The sequence below is a fragment of the Lygodium microphyllum genome, chromosome 16 (assembly GCF_053477565.2).
Source record: "Lygodium microphyllum isolate KBCC chromosome 16, Lygodium_microphyllum_v1.1.10, whole genome shotgun sequence".
Lineage (NCBI taxonomy): Eukaryota > Viridiplantae > Streptophyta > Polypodiopsida > Schizaeales > Lygodiaceae > Lygodium > Lygodium microphyllum.
In genome coordinates, this window is record NC_141150.1 from 60,657,710 (window position 1) to 60,679,809 (window position 22,100).

The following is a 22,100-nucleotide window of genomic DNA, read 5'->3' on the forward strand; positions in this document are numbered from 1 at the left end:
ACTCATCTTTCCTTTTTGCAAGCAATTCAAATTTCGAAATTGAGAGAGAGAAAAGAGAGAGGGAGAGCTTGGATCGATCATTACGTGCAAATTTGTATTTGTTATGTGCAATGGCAGTGTTGGTAATTTCGTGGATCGAGTAAAGATAGATGTGGATGTGGATGTAGATAAATCATAAGGTATGTGCAATGGCAGTGTTGGTAATTTCGTGGATCGAGTAAAGATGGATGTGGATGTGGATGTAGATAAATCATAAGGTATGTTTTGGGTTTATTTAAACTGTCACTAGGATTAATCAGCCCTAAAGAGGTTTTCTCATATTTGTGAGGTGCCAAGGCCCCCTCCTCATGTGGGTGTTTATCAGTGTCAAGCCTGCATGCCGAAGAAGACGGCTTCGAGAAGAACTGCAGCGTGGGATCGAATGGTGCTTCTTCACAAGAAGACCTCCGTCTTTCTTTCGACCGAAGCCTCAGAGATAAACGCCCTCCTGTCTCGCCACACCAGGTTGAAGCTTGCAGGTGCAGAGCTGCAGCAATGGAATTTCAGTCCTTCAGAGCATCGTCTCACCATTGTCTGTTCGAAGGGGCGCCGGACGAAAAGCAAACCTATCCATCTGCAAACGGAGCGGTCTCTGAAAGGGATTGCTTCTACTTTGAGTAGAGACGATACAGACACCATATCCTACCTTGATTATTATGGGAAATTCATGTCAATGGCAGACTGGTTTGCCCTTTTTGACGAACTTGGGAAACGCGAGTGTTGGCTGGTCGCCTTAGAGGTAAAGCTCCTTAAGCCTCTGTATTAGCGCTTACACAGTTCGTACACGTGCTATTCACTTACAAATATGCCTTGTACAAATTTGCATATAGTGTAGGTTCAATTTAGCTCGTTGATTGGAGACTTTTAGATTATGATAGTTCACAAAATCGAGCTCTATCAAACAAGATAAGGTTTCTGGAGGACGCTTCGTTAACCTATGGAGATGACTTGGATGGTTTAAACGTCATCCTGGTCTTCATTTAAAGTCAATTCATTTCACTGGTTTCTGGACGCTGAGCTAAGGGCTGTTCCAAGCTGCAACTGGATTATACCACGAGGACTGATGCTGAAGTAAGAGTGTAAATGCATGGTGATGCTGATATTGTGCACATCCGTAACTACCAACATTTGATTGAAAAGAACTGATGCACATGGACACATTTTTAAGTAAGAACAACGTGAAAGGCATGATACCACATAGCAATTGGCTGCACAGGCTGCAACTGGATTATACCACAACAGGGCTGTTCCAGGCTGCAACTGGATTATAGCGCAAGGACTGATGCTGAAGTGAGAGTGTAGATGCATGGTGATGCTCAGATTGCACGCATCCTTAACTACCGATGTTTGGTTGAAAAGAACTGAGAAGATGCACATGCACATGGACACATTTCTAAGTAAGATCAACATGCAAGTCGTGATACCCCATAGCAATTGGCTGCACAGGCTGCAACAGGATCATACCACAACAGGGCTGTTCCAGGCTGCAACTGGATTATACCGCAAGGACTGATGCTGAAGTAAGAGTGTAGATGCATGGTGATGCTTGCACACATTCTTAGCTACCAACAGTTGATTGAAAAGACTGAGAAGATGCATATGCACATGGACACATTTTTTAAGTATGAACAACGTGAAAGTTGTGATGCTCCTTTGCAATTGGCTGCACAGACACATGCATATGGCAGCGCATACTAGTCACAATTGGCACAAGAAGAATGAACTTGATCTTACATCATAGTAAGGATCCTTGAGTAAGCTTGAAAGTGCCTAGCAAATTGGCGCTACATGGGCAAGCTTGATCCAACTTCGACAGTCAGGACTTGGCCCATTCAATACTCAACTGATTTATTGTCCAGCGCAAACTCATCATGTTCATTCTTTTCTTTGCTGTCCACTCCTTTGTGTCTCTATATGCATTAGAATATTGGAGCACAAACTCTATCAGTGCCATTGAAGCTTACCAGAAGTTGATCATTGTTGTTTTTAGGAGCACTGCTGTTGGGACATGAGCTTCCTGTAATTGAACTCTTCACAGCTGATTGAGTTTGCAGATGCAGCAGCATTCAGTGCTTCTTTGAGTCTTCAATACATGTCTATGGCAGCAAGTTGCTTTGTTTTTGCTGTTAATAGCTATTAGCCTGCCCTAGTTCGTGGCAGCCCTTCTTCATACTGATTGAGGTGTTGGTGACCACTCTTGGGTCAGTTGTACATTGTCCATTGCAGAGGGCTGCTGTATTTTGGTAGCAGCCTGTAGGTGATTGTCAGAATAGCAGCAGAAGAAGGGAACATGTGAAGTAAAGACAGAAACATTCAGGTGCCAAAATGTTGGCAATGGCACTCAGACTACTAATGAACCAAGGCTGATACAAGGAAAGCCCCTGCATGCGAGCCATAGTGAGTGCCTTGAGGAGAGAGGGGTAAATCCACCGTGTGGTGTCTTGGCCAAAAGGCAAGGAAATTGGAATAAGAAAGCAGTAGGACCTATACATATAGTCTTATAGAAAACTTCAAGTGTGGACTAAAATGTCTGGATGGAATAAAAAGTCTCCAGATACAACAGAAACTGGTGTTCACGGACTGAAATGATCAAACTGACCACAGATGAACAATGTTAGACCTCAATGGCATCCATCACTCACTCATAAATGTCAAATCGCCATGATGATAGGGTGCTCACGAATAGGAGATGACACACATCATGTACTGCTAACATTTGCTCTCAAATTCTAAATAGGACATTGAACAGACCAGATCTAGACTAGAAGTTGGGATCACAATCTTTAAAAGAGATCCACCAAGTGATGGTGCCTTTGGAAAGAAATGGTAGAGAAGTACAAAGTGTATAACAAACATAGAGCATATGTTAAGTTTAAAACTCAGATGAATGAATTGATGATATGCTGAATATAATACAAGGAACCTTGACCGGGGATGAGGTGAGTTGAGAGTTGTGTCAGGGACATTGAGAATAGCTCCAAGAGCATGTCATACTTATGATGGATCCTGAAACGCAGCAGCAGCTGTCCAAGCTGGATAATGATATTGATGATAGTAGGGGGAGCAGTACGTATTCTCAGTTAGCCAAATACCAAAAGGCTGGGTGGAAGAAAATGCAGGGTAGGTGGCTGAAAATGCAGAGTGATGAGATTGATGATGATATGAATGTCATATGGTTGCAGCAGGTGATGGCAACAGCTGGGTGGCTTGTTTGGCTGCAAAACACAGGTGGCAGCACGTGAAACAGATTGGGCAGCAGCTGGCAGCAACTCTCCCTCACATCATGTGACAATTTGTGAGTGTGCAATGGAAAGAGGAAAGTGAACACAGAGAGGAGGAGACAAAGAGTGAACATAGGAGAGAGGAGGAACAATGTGACTGCAATGGCTGAATGTACAAGACTGTAGTAGTCAGCCCCAACATGTAGCTCTACATGTTAGTGTGGGCACTAGACGGTGGCAGGGGGATGAAAGAATGAGGAGGGCTGGCTGATCATGAAGGATGATGGATAATGAAAGTGGGAGGGCAGGTTTCCTATGTATAGGTCGAAAAAGACGAAAACCCTAAATGTGGTCAAACCCCTAAAAAATAGAGAGAAAAGTGTACAAAAAGAAATGCACTAATGTGCCCTCCATCTAAAGTGTAATGGAGAGGTCTCGAACAGATCACTCCTAGTCAGGGATGGGTGAGACAAGCCTCTAGTCCAATTATGAGATAATAGTGAGGAACTATCAAAGGCACCATAAGCTCCATAGAAACACCAGGGACCAGGGCCAAGCGACAGGGTATGGTATCTTGATGACGAAGAAAAGGGGTAGTTGGATAAAAGAAAGGCCAAAAGTAGAATGAAAACCTTGAAGAAATGCCTCACGATCTTAGGAAGTCCCCTTTGAAACAAAAAGGGCCAAGAGAAATCCACAGCCATATCACCAATATCGTTCCTCTTTGAAAGGGTGGGAGGTATAAGGAAACTATTAGAGGAAATGGTGGAGGATAGGATGGAACCTGTGGAGTAGATGGTGCACAAGCGGGAATAGGTACAATAATAGACAATTGCTTCGGAGGGCATTGCCCAAAGGGGAATGGAGTACAAATAGCCCCCCCGCTCTTGCCAACCTGTTACAAAAGTAGCTCTGTGAAAGAATCCTCCACAAAGACAGCTGGCTTAGTGAAGACAACACAAGTGTTGAGATGAGGAAGGCCGTGAACTAAGAAGAGAGGGAAACCCGGGTTTGGAACATGTAGCTCCTAAAGAATGGAGCTCGATGGATGGTTAGACAATAGAGGCAAGGTGCCGGCACCACTAATAGGCACCGAAGAAATGTCACTAGCAGTGACAATACCTCTGACAGACGGAGATCTTGTTACAAATCGCCTCCTGGAGTCATGGGATTTGATGCACCACTGTCAAAGAGTGAAGGGTGCTCACAAGACGAGACAATTGAAGAATGCTTCTGCCCTTGATAAATGTATAGAAACATGGACGCGGTGGTAATATCGTGTGATGAAGTAGAGGGTGATAAGAGCTTCGATGGAGAGCCACCCTTTGCTCTCAAACAAAGGTGAGTATATTTCCTCTAGCACTTCTTCTCGGGGTGTGAGGTCTTCCCACAATGAGGACACATGCGATATCCTCTACGCTTCCCCACAAAAGTTGTATGAGAGTTGGAAGATGATTTCAACTTCTTCGTCTTCTTTTTGTTCTACTTGGCTTGTCTTGCATCTGTAGATAAAACCGCACAAGCACAGCCATGTGCATGGGCTCCTCAAGAATCTAGCTCATTGTGATATGCATCTTGCTCAAGCACCAATGGAACTAGCTCCTCCCAAATGAGAATCTCTCAGCTACGAGAAGTGAGAAGACTAGCGTAGAACACATTATATGTTGGTGATGGAAGATATGAGAGAAATGCCACAGCTAGGTCTTCGAAGAAATGTTTGTACCAACGAATGAAAGCTCATTGCGAATCTTCTCCATCGTGTGCATGTGATCCCTCATTGTAGGGGAATCTGCGATAGAGAGTTATAGTAGCTTCAACTCAAGAGATAAGTGATGCCCAAATGTTTGGATCTGAAAGAGAAATGCCAATCTCCTCCAAATCTTTGAAGGGGTGCGGAGATGTGAAAGGCATTCAATCGATCCCATAAAGTTGCCGAAACTGCAGTTACACCATGAGGATCCATAGTAAGTCGGGGTATAGGGACTGTAACAAAAGCCCAAATGTCGTAATCATCGAGGAGATACTCCATACGGCATGACCATAGAGGGTAGTTCACCCATCGAGGTTGTTGGATGTGTTGAAAGCGATAGGGATGCAGCTCGAGCAGGAGTGAACGAGTGAGTGACGGCTTGAGAGAGTGTGAGCAGAGTGAAAGTACGAGACGATAAGAGTGTATCAACAATTGTGTTGGTACACAAGGTACACAAAGAATAAAATGTATTTATACTTAGGGCACGTAAAGGGTGCGGTCACATGTACAATGTGCGTGTACTATACACGGAGGTTACTGGGCCTTTACCTTTATATTGCTGGGATATAAAGGCCTGGTAACCTCCGTGTATATAGTACATGCACATTGTACATGTGAACGCACCCTTTACGTGCCCTAAGTATAAATACATTTTATTCTTTGTGTATCAACAGATTGTTGGTACACTCTTATCTTCTCGTACTTTCACTTTGCTCACACTCTCTCCAGCCGTCATACTCATATGCTCCTGTTCGAACTCAAACCAGCTGAGTTGTGGCCTGTCTGACAACTTGACACCCAAAGCGGTAGCAAAAGACTATGACGAGAGTGGAAAAGCAGTGAAGTTTGAGTCATTCAGTGGTGTATAAGATAGGTTGAAAGCTTTGACTTTCATTCAGCAGTTTGATGCAACCTATTTAGGGGAGAACTTCACAAAGTCCTCGAAGATTCGAAAGGCACCCACTTTCTTGAAAGGGAATGCATTACAATGGTGGTCTACTCTTTTGATGCAAGGTAGAGCACTGTCAACATGGATATAATTCAAGCAAATGTTTGCATCGAATTGGTTGACAAGTATCTTTGAGGTGGACATCAAGATAGCTTGGAATAAGCTGTGTGCTAAGGAATGTAAAAATTTGGAGCAATATAATAAGAAGTTTTGGGATGCATTGCTTCCTATTACTTCTTATGAATGTTTGCATCGAATTGGTTGACAAGCACCTTTGAGGTGGATATCATGATAGCTTGGAATAAGCTGTATGCTAAGGAATGTAAGTATTTGGAGCAATATAATAAGAAGTTTTGGGATGCATTGTTTCCTATTACTTCTTATGGCCCCGTACCCTTTCATGAGTAAGTGAGAAAGCGGAAAAATATGTTTGTGGGCTGCCCAAAGATTTTTGCATTAAATCCACCGTGTCTATTATGTCTCAGCTTATAGAGAATGATACTATAGCCGATGCTTTGTTGCGTGGGAAGGACTCGGGCTTCCTAGAGAGTGGGGAGAAGTCAAATAAAAAGTTGTTTAAGGTTGAGAAAAGGGGTAGATCTGAAAATCAGCCTGAAAAGAGGCCAAAATAACAAAGAAAGGGCTAGAAAACATTGACACAACGTAGGGAATTGATGGTTGTAAATAAATGTTTTATTTGTGAATAGGAGGGTCACATTGCAAGGGACTGTCCGAATAGGCTGCAAGCTGGAAAATTAGAAAATCAGGGAGATTCTAAAAGAAAGAAGCCCAAAACATCAGTGGGATTGGTGCTCGATGTTGTTAGTGATCATTGAATGATGATGCTATTGAGTTGTGTAGAGCATGGGACAATTTTAGGGATCAGCATGCACTGATTTTCTTTGATAATGGTGCACGAGCCAACTTCTTCTTTGTTGACATGGCCGCTCGTCTAGGCATCAAAGAGGATGAGATGGGACGTATGCAAGAAGTTGAAATGACATGTAAAGGCCATGTAGAGTCTGTCACACCGCTTATTGGAAAGCTTCGGTTGTATATACAAGGATATGTGGACAGTGAAGAGTTTTTCATTGCTCCACTTGAGGGTTATGATGTATTACTTGGTATGTCATGGTGTCACCGTATGCATGCAATGATTGATTCTCGTGCAAAAAAGATCACTATTTAGTATAAGGGAAAGATACTCACACTTGATGTAAAGTTGAAAGGTGAATCTGTCCCTGTTGTATTTGCAACTGCCACTTCTAAAGTAATGAAAAATCATCTTGTAGCGTACTTGGTTTTTACTAATGATAAAGATAATAGTGAGAATGTTGGAAATATGTCTAAGTTAGAGAAGGATTGCATGTCATTTCTGAAATTGTATGCTGATTGCTTCTCTCAGTCACTTCTAGGGTAGCTACTGCTTGAAAGGCTAGAAGATCATGGCATAGATCTTATCCCTAGAAGTAGCCCATCTAATAAGCCACCCTATAGAGTTGGTGCAGCCTAACAGAAGGAGATTATGAGCCAAGTAAATGAGCTGTTAGAAAAATGGCTAATTTAGTCTAATTTATCTCTTTTTTGTTCTCTAGTTGTTTTGATGCAAAAAATGGATGGTTCATGGCATATATGCATTGATTATCATGCTATGAACAAGATCACAATAAAGAATTTCTTTTCGATTCCTTGGATCGATGATGTTATGGATAGATTGCAAGGGGCAGCCATATTTGGCCTTATAGATTTGAAAGTGGATATCATCAAATATGCATTAGAGCGGAAGATGTGCCTAAGATAGCTTTTAGGATATCTTTTGGATTGTATGAGTTTCTTGTTATGTCTTTTGGACTTACGAATGCTCCTGTCACTTTTAATCGAATGATGGATCGTATCTTCAAGCCACATAGAGGATTTGTGGGCTCTTTCTTTGATGATATGATTGTCTATGCAAAGAACGAGGCAGAGCATAGAAAATACTTAGACATTGTGTTCAATAAACCGTGTGAGCATAGGTTGGTTATCAATGACAAGAAAAGTGAATTCTTCTTGCATAAAATCCACCTTTTGGGGCATATTGTATTGGCTGATGGTATTTGCATGGACCCTTCAAAGGTTGAGGCAATACGATCATGGCCACCTTTGAGGAATGTGCATGAGATCTGCAGCTTCTTGGGTTTATGTTTTTACTATAGGAAGTATGTACGTGGGTTTGCTGAAATTGCATCTCCATTGCATGCCTTGCAGAAGAAGGATGTGCCATTTAGATGGATAGTAGTGGAAATACAACATTTGAAAAGTTGAAGGAAAAGATGACTTCAGATCCTGCGCTTGTATTGCCCGATCTAAGAAAGTCATTTATAGTTCAATGTGATGCATGTGGTAACAACATTGGGGCTATTCTTATGGAAGATGGCCGAGTTGTGGCTAATGAGAGCCGAATTCTCCACAGTGCAGAAAAGAATTTACAGGTCTATGAGAAAGAGCTCTTGGCTGTAATTCATGCACTGTTTAGGTGGAAACATTATTTGTTGGGGGCTGATGTTACAATGCAGACAGATCATCAAACTTTGAGATACTTTCTAACGCAGACAAAGTTGTCAGAGAAGCATATGACATGGGCGAATTTTCTCTCTATGTTTTATTTTCAGATTATACATATTAATGGTAAAAAGAATGTTGTGGCTGATGCACTGTTACGTAAGCCACAAATTTCAGCCGTCAGCATGGTTTAGCACAGTGAGTTGGATGTCATGAAAGAGCAATATGTTACTGATTTAGACTTTGCTAATGTTTATGATCGGCTTTGCAATGGCCAAAGGCATGAACTTTTTGTGCTAAGAGATGGATTTCTAATGATGCATGGACGATTATGTGTCACAAAGCAGTGAAGCGCGACACAGAGGTATTGATGCTACGGTCAAGGCAATGGAGCATTTTTTTTATTGGCCACCTTTGAGACATGATGTAGAATAGTTTGTTAAGACATGCATCGTATGCCAGAAGGTAAAGCATGATAGGCAGTAGATGCCGGATTTATTGCAGCCCTTGCTTATTCTAGATAGGCCTTGGAATGGACTTTATTTTTGAGCTTCCTAAGATACCTATAGGGAATGATGGGATATAGACTATCATTTGCAGGTTTAGCAAACAAGCCCATTTCATTTCGATGAGAAAGAAAATAAAGGCCGATCATATGGCACGATTGTTTTTGCAGCACATCTTTAAGTATCATGGTATGCTAGAGTCGATCATTAGTGATTGAGACCCCTGGATGACCAGTTTATTTTGAAAGGGGTTGTTTGAGAATATGGGTACCATGCTGAAATTTTCATCATTCTTCCATCCGCAGATAGATGGTTAGCTTGAGGAAGCAAATTCCATAGTGTTAGATCTTTTGAGGTATTATGAAACCTGCCTTCCTTCTCGGATAGGGTGGTTTAACTTGATTAAGCACTTAATTACAGCAATTAGCAAATGAACATAAACTGAAATGCTCACTTTACCCTCATAAACTTGGACAGTGGACACCCTGTTGGCCCCAAAACTGGCACTCCTTTCGGTATTTCTTTAATTTCAATTGCTGATGGATAAATTACAAGCCGAGATTTCACGATCTCCTTGGCTAATTCAAAAGCCCCTTGCTGTTCCAATAATCAGCAAAGCATTTAGGCAAATTGCCCCTTGATTTTCACCCAGGACTTGCTTTAATGGAATCCCAACTGGTCAAATGCTGCCCCAAATTCACAATAGATGGGCTGGCATCTGAAATCCTCACAATTCCACGAATTTCCGGTGCTGATTTTAGTGTACAATGCCTTTGATTGATGGCACGGGCCCCAAGGTGGTTGCTAAACCCTGATTACTGCTGTAATTTAGGGTTTACGACAATAAACTCTATGCTGTCCACCAGATTTGGTTGTACTTTGCTACCAATGACTAAGAATTACTGAGAATGCTTGAGCATAAACTGGAGGAGATGAGAGAATGCTGTAGAGAGAGAGAAAATCAGCTGAAATGTATCTTTTGATTCGTAGCTTTGATGACAAATCTGATGGCACCAACAGCTTCAAAAGGGAGGTAAAACACCAGGTCGGTTGGTGAGCCCTCCTCTCCTACCGCCGCCTCTCTTGAGGCGGAAGAGAAAACCTGCTATCCCCTGTCCTGTCGCGGCGCGTGATCAGTTGTCGTCGCCTCTTCGAGCCAAATCTGATCACCTTCTCTCCCTCCATTAAGCTCAAAATGGCTGTCAATCAGCTTTCATCACCCTCCAACAGCCTTCTCCCTAGTTGCATGGGAAAGTTTTGCCAAGTGGCAGCCTTCCTAATGCATTTTCAATCATTAAATTAATTTTTTAGAATTAATTAATTCTGAAAATTAATTTCAGTCCTTTTGACCCTGCCCAAAATTAAACATGTCCATCTGTAATGAAATTGGCTAGGCCGTTTGCAACTTGGAGTGGTTCCCAACCTTTGTTGACCCTTAGACTAGCATTAATTAATTAATTAATGCTAGTCCCTAGTGTCACCACTGACAGTTAATGGCCAAACAATTGTCCTAGGGTTCAACTTGGCACCAACTGACCACCAAAACCTAGTTGGCATAACTTAACACAACTTTTGCCTTTAACACCCACTTCATCCTCTCGGGGTCCTTGGTCCGTTCCCATGAAATAACTGCCATGTGCATCACATGTGCTAAACAACCTTGCACATTTGATTAATAACTTAATCAAATGTTACTAGTAAGATTAAAGCATCTCAAAATTTCACGTTCCCGTGACATGCTATGTTTAAGACTAGAAGATATATTGGGAGCAGTATTTGCCCTCGGTTTAGTTTGCAAAGCTCCATTTGAGGTGATTGAGGGTGGCAAGAAGGTACCACCTATTCTGCAAACTAAGGATAAGATCTTTGAGGCCGATCGTTATATGAAAAACTTGGATGTAGCCTATGGAAAGATAAAACATGCACTTCAAAGATCGCAAGAAAAGCAAAAGAGGGCAGCTAATTGCCACAGACATGCTTTGCAGTTTGCAGAGAGTGATTATGTATTGCTGCGTTTTGAAAGAGTAAGGCTGAAAAAGATGAAAGGAAGAGAAAGATTGTATTCGAAGTTGAGTATGATACTATGGGCCCTTCCAAGTGTTGGAGAAGATCAACGATGTGGCATATCGACTAAAATTACCTCCACGTTGGCGGATACAGAATACCTTTCATGTCAATTTGTTGAGGCCTTTTTATGGTGATGTGCGAGAGGATATGCCTGCTAAAATCCAGACTGAGGTTGAGGAGTTGGATGAGATTTTGGTACTTGAGCAGATTTTGGCACATAAGGAAAAAAAAGTCAAAGGTAAAGTTTCCAAGAGATACCTGTTGAAATTTCAGAATTATTTATTAATGGATGCTAAATGGATAGAAGAGGATGACTTGGTAGACTATCCTTAGTTGTTGCAACTTTATCTAGATGCCTTTCAGTTAGAGCCGACTTTAGTTCGGACTCCATCAGCTTCAGCAGAGCAAGGGTCTGGAGTATTGCCTAATGCTCGAGTAACTCTCGTATGTAGTGGATCTCTGATGTATTCGGCATGTATCTAAGGTATTGCGTTGATAGTATATTTGCTATGAGGTCACTACTTAGTGTACTACTCACTGTGAGATGTATGCAGATGAGTAAAAGTTTCACCCGAGCACTGGAACTATATTTTTGCATCAGCTTATGATCTATTTAGCGTGTATTTTGCCTCAATTGAGACAAAATTTGATCAATTTCAGCTCAATTTTTGATCAGCCTGAGAACCATTTATGGTCACTTTTGGGATCAATTTCGCATCAGTTTTTGCATTGATTGCTGGTCAGTTTTTGCAATGAGTTTGTGATCAATTTGGGGTCACATTTGCAACAGTTTGTGATCAGTTCTCGGATAAGCAAGTGATCAGACCAGATTATGGTCAGTTTTCAATGGTTTACATCTGGTTCCATGGACAACAGTATATGTTGTGATACCATTGATGTTTTAGCTATGGTTAATGCTTGGTTATGCTATGCTATGGTTTGGTTTTGCGAGATGAGTTGAGCTCATGAGAAATAGACATGTCACATGATAATCTTGCAATGTTTTTGAGATTCTTTGTGAGTCTTATGTTATGTTATGATTGGTTGGTAATTTTCAGGATGTGTTGGGTATATGGAATGGTTGAGCAATAATGTGCAATGTTGTGTTAACTATAATGCCTTGTGGAAATTCCAATTCACTATTTTACTTTTAATGCATTTGGCAGTGCAATCGAGGACGATTGCAATGAGTGCAATCGAGGACGATTGCAATGATTTTAAGAGAGAGGGTTGTCATGAGAACATGTATTTTTGAAATCTCACTTAACATATGGATTAAATTTTAATCACATGGTTAAGTAAGTGTTGCACATGTGAGGTGTGACTAGGGTTAGAGTAAATTACGAGCCCGAGACCCGAGGAAATTACAGGATGTCAAAGGCAAAAGTTGCTAAAAGCTATGTTGCATAGGTACTAAAAGCTATGCTGCATAGGTACTTGGTGGTATCTGGTGCCAGTTGTTGGCCTAGGTCATTCATTTGGCCATAAGTGTTAGTTGGTGGCATTAGGGAAGTGGTGTTTAATGGTACCTAATACCAATCTGATGGTCAAAGATGACTCAGAGACACTCGGAAATAGAACTTGCCTAGCCAATTTAATTATTGGCCAATCAGATTATTTTTCAGGGCATTGAAAAAATTATCAATATTTAAAAACTAAAAATTAATATTTAATTATGAATAATGCTGGAAAAATTATTTGGAAAGGTTGCTACTTTTTAAAAATGCCCATGCAAGTTTGAAAAACATCTTTAGAGGTTGGAGAGAGGCATTTTTAGTATATTAAGCCTGCAAGAGAGAGGGAGAAGATGCTGCTGGTTTGATTTGCAGCCATTGGAGGACCTTCTGATGGAACCAGGGGCATGGAAAGACCAATCAACAGCAGGTGACAGCATCTACAGGTTGTTGAGACAAGGCAACAATGACAGATTTTCTTCTGTTCTTTGTTAAGAAAGTCTGAATTTTCTCTCTCCTCAGCATTCTCTCTCGTCTCCCAGCCTTTCTATAGCCTTGCTCCGAAGATTACAGCATTGAGTTCACCAGAGGTTGAGAAATTTCGGATTTCTTTGTTGTAAACCCTAGTTTGTAGGAGAAATTAGGGTTTAACAGCAGCCTAGGGAAGCGTGCGAGAAATTGGAAGCTCCAAGTCTTGGATTCAGTAGGGCTGAAGCTGTTTTTTAAGCCTATTTAAGTGGAGGGACTAGCAAATCATTGAATTAGGGTAATTTTTAATCTCCATCAAAGCGGGTGAAGGCTAATTGATTACTCGAATCAAGGGCAAATTAGATTGAAGACTTGGTCGTTATTTTGGATAGCAAGGGGAGTTGGAATATCGAAAAGGATTGGGAGAATCCCATTGTACATCAACTTCTTCTTCAAGTAAGTTAAATAAATATTAAAAGGGGCACTGATTTTAGGGCTAAGAGGGTGTCCAATGTCTAGGATTATATGGTAAAGTATGCATTTCAGTTTTGTGAATTTGTTAATTGTTGTAAATAGTGCTTAATCAAGTTATTTACCACCCTATCCAAGGAGGAAGGTTGGTTACAACATCACATGTGCTAAACAACCTTGTACATTTGATTAATAACTTAGTCAAATATTATCAGCAATATTAAAATATCTCAAAATTTCATGTTCTCGTGACACTGATATTGGCCGACCTATTATTTTGTTGATATGCCTATATATTCGGCTCCCTCCTCCTCAGTTTGTATCAACATCATCATTAATCACTTTTAGATTCAGTGTGTAGGTCTTGTTGGAGAGAGGGAGCCAGTGCCAGTGCCCACACAACCAGTGACTTACTCTTGTATACAACTGTGTTGTGTTTGGTATATGAATTGCATTTCCCGAGCATATCTCTAAGTTCTCCCTTTACAATGTTTTTTTGTTTCCTCTTTTCTTTTGTATTGTGTAGTCTATAATAGTAGTCTTCTACACTTCTATTGCTACACCCACTTGTAACAAAGATGTATAGATGAAGAAGATGGTAAGTGGGGCATGGAGTTGGGTGCTATCTATGAGAAGCAGGACAAGTACAAGAAGACAGGTCAATCTTACTAATTCATTGTTATTGAAACAAAAAAAAAGGGCAAGTCCACTAGTAGTGGAGAGACACTTTCAAGAAGGCGGTTGCTCAAGGGGAGCAAAAAAAGCTAAAGGAAGAGAACAAGTGTTTCACGTGCAAGCATACGAGGCATATTACTAAGCATTGCTCCAAGAAGCCCAACTCAAAGGTCGAAATTTTCAAGGTAGGAGTTAAGATGGTGGACTTGGCCTCAACCTTGTTGATCATGGCTTCAATCCTTAAAATAGCACCCTTAAGAGATGTGGACTTTTCTTCCTTGAAACGTCATGATGTTGTGCTCGCAAGCAATGGTTGCGAATCATTGTGCTTTTTGCTTGGTGGATGATGGAGAATGTGAAAATTGTTTCCAAGACTTGTTTGTTGAGAAGTATCATCTTTACACTGTACTTGACATAGTTATAAGTGACGGGGGATGGGGATGTTGATGTTGATGGGGACAGGGACGTGACAAGGACGGTTGAAAATAGGGGACGGGGGTTGGGAGATGAGGGACCATGACTGTCATAGGGACGTGAAATTTTGAGATGCTCTAGCACATGTGATGCACATGGCAATAGTACAAGGACCTTGAGGATGGAGTGGGTGTGAAAGGGAAAAGTTGTGATAAGTTATGCCAACTAGATTTTGGTGGTCAGTTGGTGTCAATTTTGACCGTAGGACAATTGTTTGGCCAATAAGTGTCAGTGTGGTGACACCAACGACTAGCATTAATTAATTAATTAATGCCAATCTAAGAGTCAACAAAGGTTGGAGACCACTCCAGGTTGCAAATGGCCCAGCCAGTGTACTTATGGATGGGCACATTTAATTTTGGTTAGGGTCAGAAGGGCTGAAATTAAATTTTTAGGATTATTTAATTTTAAAAATTAATTAAGTGGTTGGATAATGCTGAAAAATGGATTTAGAAAGCTGCTACTTGTGGCAAAAATGCCCATGCAAACTGAGAGAACATTTTTGGGGTTGGGTCTCAGGCATTTAATTAGTTTACGCTTGGGAGAGAGAGACAGGGAGCTGCTCGTTCATTTTCTAATCAAAGAATAACAATTTGTTAGAGAAGATAGCCATCTTGGGGCCTCAACAAGCAGGGGACAGTAGGGAGACACTTTTCAGGGGCTGGCAACAGCATTGCTGATCAGGTGACAGCATTTTGGAGGTGCCTGGCATTAAATGCAGGCTGGAGTAGATAATAGGCAGATTTTAGGGTTTTCTTTAAAGAAAAATCAGATTTCTCTCTCATCTTGGCTTTCTCTCACCTTCTCCAACCCATTTTCATGAGATCTCAACATTTCTCAGCCATTTTGAGAAGATCTCAGCTAGATTTGGTGGATAACAGGAGGATTTCTGCTGTAAACCCTAAATGTCTGTAGAAATTAGGGTTGACAGCCACCTTGGGATCCATACCAACAAGAGAAGGCATCGTACACTGAATTCAGCATTTGAAATTCATGGAATTGATAGGGATTTTAGATGCCAGTCCATCCATTGTAAAATTGGGGCAGCATTCGGCTAGTTAGTGATTCCATTTGTGCAAGTCTTGGATGAAAATCAAGGGTTAATTGGCTCAAATTGCTTGCTGATTGTATTTACAGTAAGGGGCTTTTGGATCAGCAAAGGAGATTGTGGAATCTGAACTTATATATTATCAATTAGCAATCAAAGTTAAAGAAATACCGAAGGGGTGCCAGTTTTGAGGCCAATCGGATGTCTATTGTCCAAGATTGTTAAGATAAAGTGTGCATTTCAGTTTATGCTTAGTATTAATTGCTGTAATGAAGTGCCTGATCAAAATTTTCCACCCTATCCAAAGAGGAGGGTTGGTTTTAGGGATGGCATTTAAAGATTCAAAATATACTTAAAATTTTAACAAATGTTTTACCTTAACTTTGAAATTCAAAATCCCATATGATGAAGATGGAGTTGGCAATGGTGAGAGTACTTGGCATTAGGTGTAGACAGGTAAGAAGTTGTGAAGCTGGCTACAGATAGATGTTTGGCTATAGACAATTGTGGGTATTGGTTGCGGACAAGTATTTGCATTGTCAATTAGTAGGATACCATTTCCACATTGGACCTTAATGGTTGGATTTGTAGTCGACCATCCTGGTAGTCAACCATTTAATGGGTTATAGACATTGGACAACCTTGTCGCAAATTCTTGTGACATTTTTCGTCACATTGGACTACGACTTAATAGTGTGGCACAATCTGTATAGTAGGTGTTTGGTCTAAGTCTTTAAGAGGATGACCGAGGCTAAGAAGTACCACTTAACAAAGTAAGTGGAGGGTATATGTTGAGAAACCAAGTCATTCAATACATTTCTTCTCATCCATTCCTTTTGATTTCACACTAATAGTCCCCAAAAGGTGTTGCTAAACTTGCAACCTTTGTTTGTCTTCTTCGATAAAGAGGATCTTTAGCTCTCTAAGCATCTTTGCTTTGATATCATGTCAAGCAAAATTGATGGGATGGTATACACTCATACCATAGCAGAGATTTCCTTTTATTCTGCTGTATCATTGGGAGATACCCTTTTCTTCTCTCTTCCACCCTCCCTTTGTAGGTTTGACACATTGGTGCTATGGCCTCTCCACAAATAGAAGGACTGACCACTGGGTGCACCTCTTGCAGCAAGAATGGTCATACCATCAAAGATTGTTGGTATCGACCTTTGCTTCCTACCCCATCGAAGCACACACATCCTTTCCTCGGCACTCCCTATGCCACCTCACCCTTTTGGGCCATAAAGGTCATTCTGCATCGGCTATTAGATTTTTATGCTTCAGGCAATAAGGCGCATCAGATGTGCACTAAGTCCTTGCGTGCAAAAGGATGCTCTAGGACCCCACGTGGCAGTAAGCCCTCTTGGAGACTGTTGCAATGTGCTATGGAGATTCCCCCCACTCATTTTTTGGTGTAGTGGCTTTCTTGGTCACTAGTTTTGCAGTTTGCTCTATTGAGTGTGTGTGGAATGTTTTCCTAGGATCCAACCTGCACATGAGACACGACACAAGCCAAACTCACAAATAAAGGGGCTAGACATCAGATCTACCTCCCAACCATGGATCCAAATGGGCTTACCCATGAGCCTAGGAGCCAGCAGCACTCAAGGTCACAAGCACATCCCAATGGCTGGTGTCCCATACCACCAGCCCATACCATCACAGTGTATGGATCCGTCAGCCTACGAGCCAAGAGTCCCAAGAGTGGTGATTAGAATTGGCAGCCCTAAAACTTGAAGTTTTATAGATAGGACTTGGCAGCCCTAAACTTGAAGTGCCATTTAGTACATTCGTAGTAAGTCACTTCATGACCTTTGTGACCAATGCTACTAGTGCCCATTTGGATGTCTAGGGACATAACACTTCCCTCCTTATGAATGATTGCTGTCCTCAGCAATATCCTTAGGGATGAAGTGAGGAAAATGACTCTTCAATGAACGTACCAACTTCCAAGTAGCCTTTGCCTCTGAGCGGTTTTACCACTTGACCAAATACTCCGGATGCTCCCTAGTCCCTTGGAAACTGGATCACACAAATAGAAATCTCACACTTGAGGGCGGGATAGTCCCTTTTTCTTGTGGTTGGCTAAGAATACAATTCTATTGCCATCAACTGATTTCATTTCTCTTTCTTATTCAGATACAACCATGCTTCCTGAATCTAAAACTACCTAACCTTCTAAACCAGTATCTACTATGCTTTTCAGATGTGAAAAGTGGAATTGCTAGTCAATGCAACTTAATGACAAAAGGAAAACCAATGGTTTAGATGAAAGGTGGCTTTCAGCATGTTATGTCAATTTTATGGAGTCTGTTGAATAGGGATAACAAGGTGCTGATCAAGCATACATTCTACAAGTAGTAGCTTCTGATCCAATTCCAAATTGGTGGAGGGATTCCATACATAGAGATGATGCCAAACTCTTCTATACCTTTATTTTGGACAGCGATCCGATTATTTTCACTATTATTTTGTTGATTTGATCCTTATGCTTAAGAGAAATATCAATACGTGTAAATGTTACATGGTGTGACGAATAGAATTTGAGTAAGGAGTAGAGAATACACAACACACATGAGAAGAAGAAAAACTTCTTTAATTCCGAAAAAACCTATACAAAAATGGCGTTGTCTACTTGTTTACTTCCGTTGTGAAGCTTAGATGGGGATCTAGATAGATGATAGGCAAAGAGCTTAATGGTAGTTGGAAGAACTTTGATTGGTTGAAAGATAGATTGACTATGGCTTTGGAAGGGTTTTCCTTTTATAGCCGGGGTAGTTTGGTCGGTCTATCCAACCCTATTACGAACCTTCGCTATTCGGCCAAGGAGTCCTTGTTTTGACAAAAGACAATTTGCAACTTTCATTCTAGGACATGGACATAGATGAACCTTACATTCTTATGCTGCTTATTATTTCTAGTTTGGATACTTCACCAGTTTTTTGTTTTTTTGTTGTTTGACTTTGTGACGGTTTCAACACTTTGTAAACATGAGATTGAACATTTCAACAGTTACTGCTGTGTATGCTGTACTGATTATTTTGGGATTCAGGTCCTCAGGTGGTTACAGCAGCAGAAATGGTACAAACCTAATGATGGTTTCTATGCTAAGATGATTGCTAGTTTGGGCAAAAATGGTCAACAGTTTCTGGCAATCTGGCTTTTTAAACAGATGAAAAGTCAAGGCTTTCGTCCAGATACCTCTACTTTTAATGCTCTCATCGCAGCTCAGTTGAGCAGGACTGATAAAGAGTTGGCCCTGGTGAAGGTTTTTCGCTACTTTGAACAAATGAAGACTAGAGTTCGCTGCAAGCCAGACCTCGTGACTTATAACACTCTTCTGAGGGCTTGTGCTCAGCTCAATGATAAACAGAAAATGCATGCACTCTTCAAAGAAATGGATCATGCAGGCTTCAGGCCAGATATTTACACATTTAATGGTATCTTGGATGCTTTTGGCAAAGATGGCTCAGTATTTGACATGGAACTCACATTGAAACATATGCGCCAAGTCAAGGTAAGGCCTGATTTGATCACTTTTAACATACTCATAGATGCATATGGAAAAGCTGGAATCATTGCCAAAATGGAAGAAGTTTTGCTAAAGATGGCACATGCCAAGATAAAGCCACAACTTTTAACTTATAACTCTTTAATCAACAACTATGGGAATGCTGGACGCATTAAAGAGATGGAGCTAATCTTTGAGAACATTCCTGCAGTAGGTTTCTCCCCCACAGTTGTTACCTATGAGGTGTTGATTAGAGGTTATGGTAAAGCGGGATATCTTGATGAAATGAGAAGATGCTTTGACATGATGTGCCAGGATGGTATCAAACCAGAGACAAGCACTCTAAATGCTCTATTGGAAGGATATTGTTGTCACAGCAAGCTGCAAGATGCAGAAGACCTGTTAGTCAATGCAAACCAACTGGGCATGGAGGCTAATAGCTCATCATATCTGATTCTTTACAAGGAATACTCGAAACAGAGATACACTGACAAAGCAGAAAGACTGATAGATAAAATGAATGCTGCAGGAATCAAACCAAATGAACAATTTTTTCTGCATACCCTTGAGATCTACACACTTGGGCCTTGAGTAGAAGAAAGGCATACTATGTACACACTTTGGCTTTGATTGCAAGAAAATGCACACAATTGGGCCTTGAATGGCAGGCATCAAAATGTGCCTTGGGTATACTTGAGTAAGCAGGAAGAAGAAAGCTTAATTACAGTATGCCAATGCCTGCAATGCGGGTCCCTCCAGTAAGCATCCCTCTTATAAATTGATATTGATTCAGGTCTACATAGGATTGGTCAAGGGTTTATAGCTGTAATGGAAATTGTGCCAGTGCATGTGTTAAACCAAATGCTCTACTTGTTACTTTGTGTTTTCAGGGAACAAGGCTTACGATGACACTTGACTGTTGTATCATGTGGGGATGGCTGAAGATATTGTGCATTAGAGAAACAAGATTACTGCTGAATCAGATTACTGATGACACTATGTTCTGCTGGGTTTAACATGGTAACATCTCCACAAGGAAAGTGGTTTTTCTTTAGTTTTTTTAAATTAAATGGGTTTTTTTATATTATGTATCTCACTGTAGGTGATCAGAAGTTGATTGAGCATCGGGCATTTATAGACTTGAGGTTGAGGATAACTGCTAACTATTACTAATGGCTAATATTCACACTTGTGTTCATTGTAACTTTTAAGTAGGTACCCTGCTCAAGTACACGTGTATGTTGTATGAGGAAAGGATATAATCCTGCACCATAGTACCAGACTCCTGTACCGGATACTTATAAGAGTCTTGTACTGTAGTGTATCCTGCAAAGGATAAACTACACCATTTGTATGAGATTCTATGTCCTGCAAAGGTATACTTCACACTACAGTAGAAGATTCTATATGTCTGAGAATTTTTGAACTGCTAAGGGACTTCTCAGATAACAGCAAGGATTCAGCTGTAGACCATATATATTCCTTAAGTGCATCTAAATGCGGAAATACTGAGGAGGAAAATTCATGCAGACAACTTTATCCTTTCAATTTTAGAGTTAAAAGAACAAATGTCCTACACTATTTAAGTGCTTAAACTTGGGGAGAGACTTTTCAGCCTGTGCCACTTCCCCACTTCAGTGCTTAGACTTCAGGAGGTTACTTTTCTACCTATGCCTCTGTGATAGCTTTGTGCTTATATCCTTTCATATAGTATTCATGCATAGCTCCTATATATAATTTTAAATATTTGGTTCTTAAACTTGAGATGGATATAACTTCTAATACATATACCCGTGTAGTTGTGCGTAAAGCTTTGCACAGAGCATTCACGGCATAGGCATTTGAAATGCATGCAGTATGCTTTTCTACTGTATGATAATATTGGGCTGAACTCCTCAATTCAAAGAACTGTGCAACTGCTCCATTCTTGCTTTGATATACAAATTTGATGAACTATTGCCTCAAAGTGGATTTTATAACAATGTTAAATTATTGCCTCATTTTTCTTTGAAGCACCTCAAATGAAATTATCCATGCGAACATGTACCAAATAACATGTGAATATGTTTATGAGACAAGGAAGCACAGATATATCATAGTAGTAAAGAAAGCATCAAAGGAGAATGAACCTGTAGTCTACTCAAACTAAAGAATAAACTTGCTCATTGTAACCAAGCCAATCGGTTGAAATCTATTAAAATGCTCTTGATGTGCTCTTCTTTCCTTATTTTTCAAGATCTAAGCTAGATGTACAGCTGAATGAGTCATGATAAGTTTCTCCCAATTTAGCTATTTGACATGGTTGGATACTCTTAATTTAGTGGAATTGTAAATTTTGCTATATGACTTTGATTTGGGTGATCTAGTTGTTTGGATACATTTGAAATGTTTTTTAAAACGTGTAGAAGGCTGGTTCACGGGCTAGTTGATACTTTGCTCTTGATACTAAAGCTAACTTTTGATACTTAAATATATAATGAACCATACTAAGGTGTGGATCTTGTCTTTAGAAGACCCAAGGCATGTGTGAAAATGTGGTGAAGCCATAGCTTTTTAATAATATCCAAGAATGAAAGTTATAGGACCTCTAGATACATGCTCTTAGATTACATTAAAAATAAATGATAAATTTGACAAAGTATAAATGCGTTTGAATACCTATAAATTGCTATTGGTAATCAAAATGCCAAGTAATTTATGGATAATTTTTTTTTATCATACAAAGAATTTAAGATATAATATATTTATATTTAAACAACCAAACACTAAAAAAGTGATGACAATTATACAAAATTGGTTTATTATTGATAGTTATGAGTATCTTAGAATAAAATAAATCGAAGATTTCTTGATTCATAAAATTCTTAAAAAGCCTTTTTAAGTCCCAAAAGGTGAAGGGTACACAATTAAAAATAGATGCCTATCA

General features: G+C 40.3%; 1 protein-coding gene across 3 annotated transcripts; it reads left to right on the forward strand.

The window, feature by feature from the left end:
• Nucleotides 1–303: 303 nt before the first annotated feature.
• On the forward strand, nt 304–21,050 carry LOC148022894 (uncharacterized). Of its 3 annotated transcripts, none has more exons than XM_087695838.1 (4): nt 304–778; nt 18,716–19,932; nt 20,065–20,194; nt 20,277–21,050. In XM_087695838.1, the coding sequence occupies exons 1-2, from the start codon at nt 377–379 to the stop codon at nt 19,763–19,765; spliced, it is 1,452 nt and encodes a 483-aa protein (XP_087551964.1). In that variant the 5' UTR covers nt 304–376; the 3' UTR covers nt 19,766–19,932; nt 20,065–20,194; nt 20,277–21,050. The 3 variants fall into 3 exon arrangements, with proteins under 3 accessions (XP_087551964.1, XP_087551965.1, XP_087551963.1); XM_087695839.1 differs by having other exon boundaries at nt 20,390–21,050; XM_087695837.1 differs by having other exon boundaries at nt 20,065–21,048.
• Nucleotides 21,051–22,100: the final 1,050 nt, after the last annotated feature.

What these genes read in the sequence shown, in the direction of transcription:
- LOC148022894 (XM_087695838.1), top strand. Translation starts at nt 377, where the DNA reads ATGCCGAAGAAGACGGCTTCGAGAAGAACTGCAGCGTGGGATCGAATG. An exon ending in GTTGGCTGGTCGCCTTAGAG is followed by an intron (nt 779 to 18,715) that starts GTAAAGCTCCTT and finishes TTTGGGATTCAG; the next exon opens with GTCCTCAGGTGGTTACAGCA.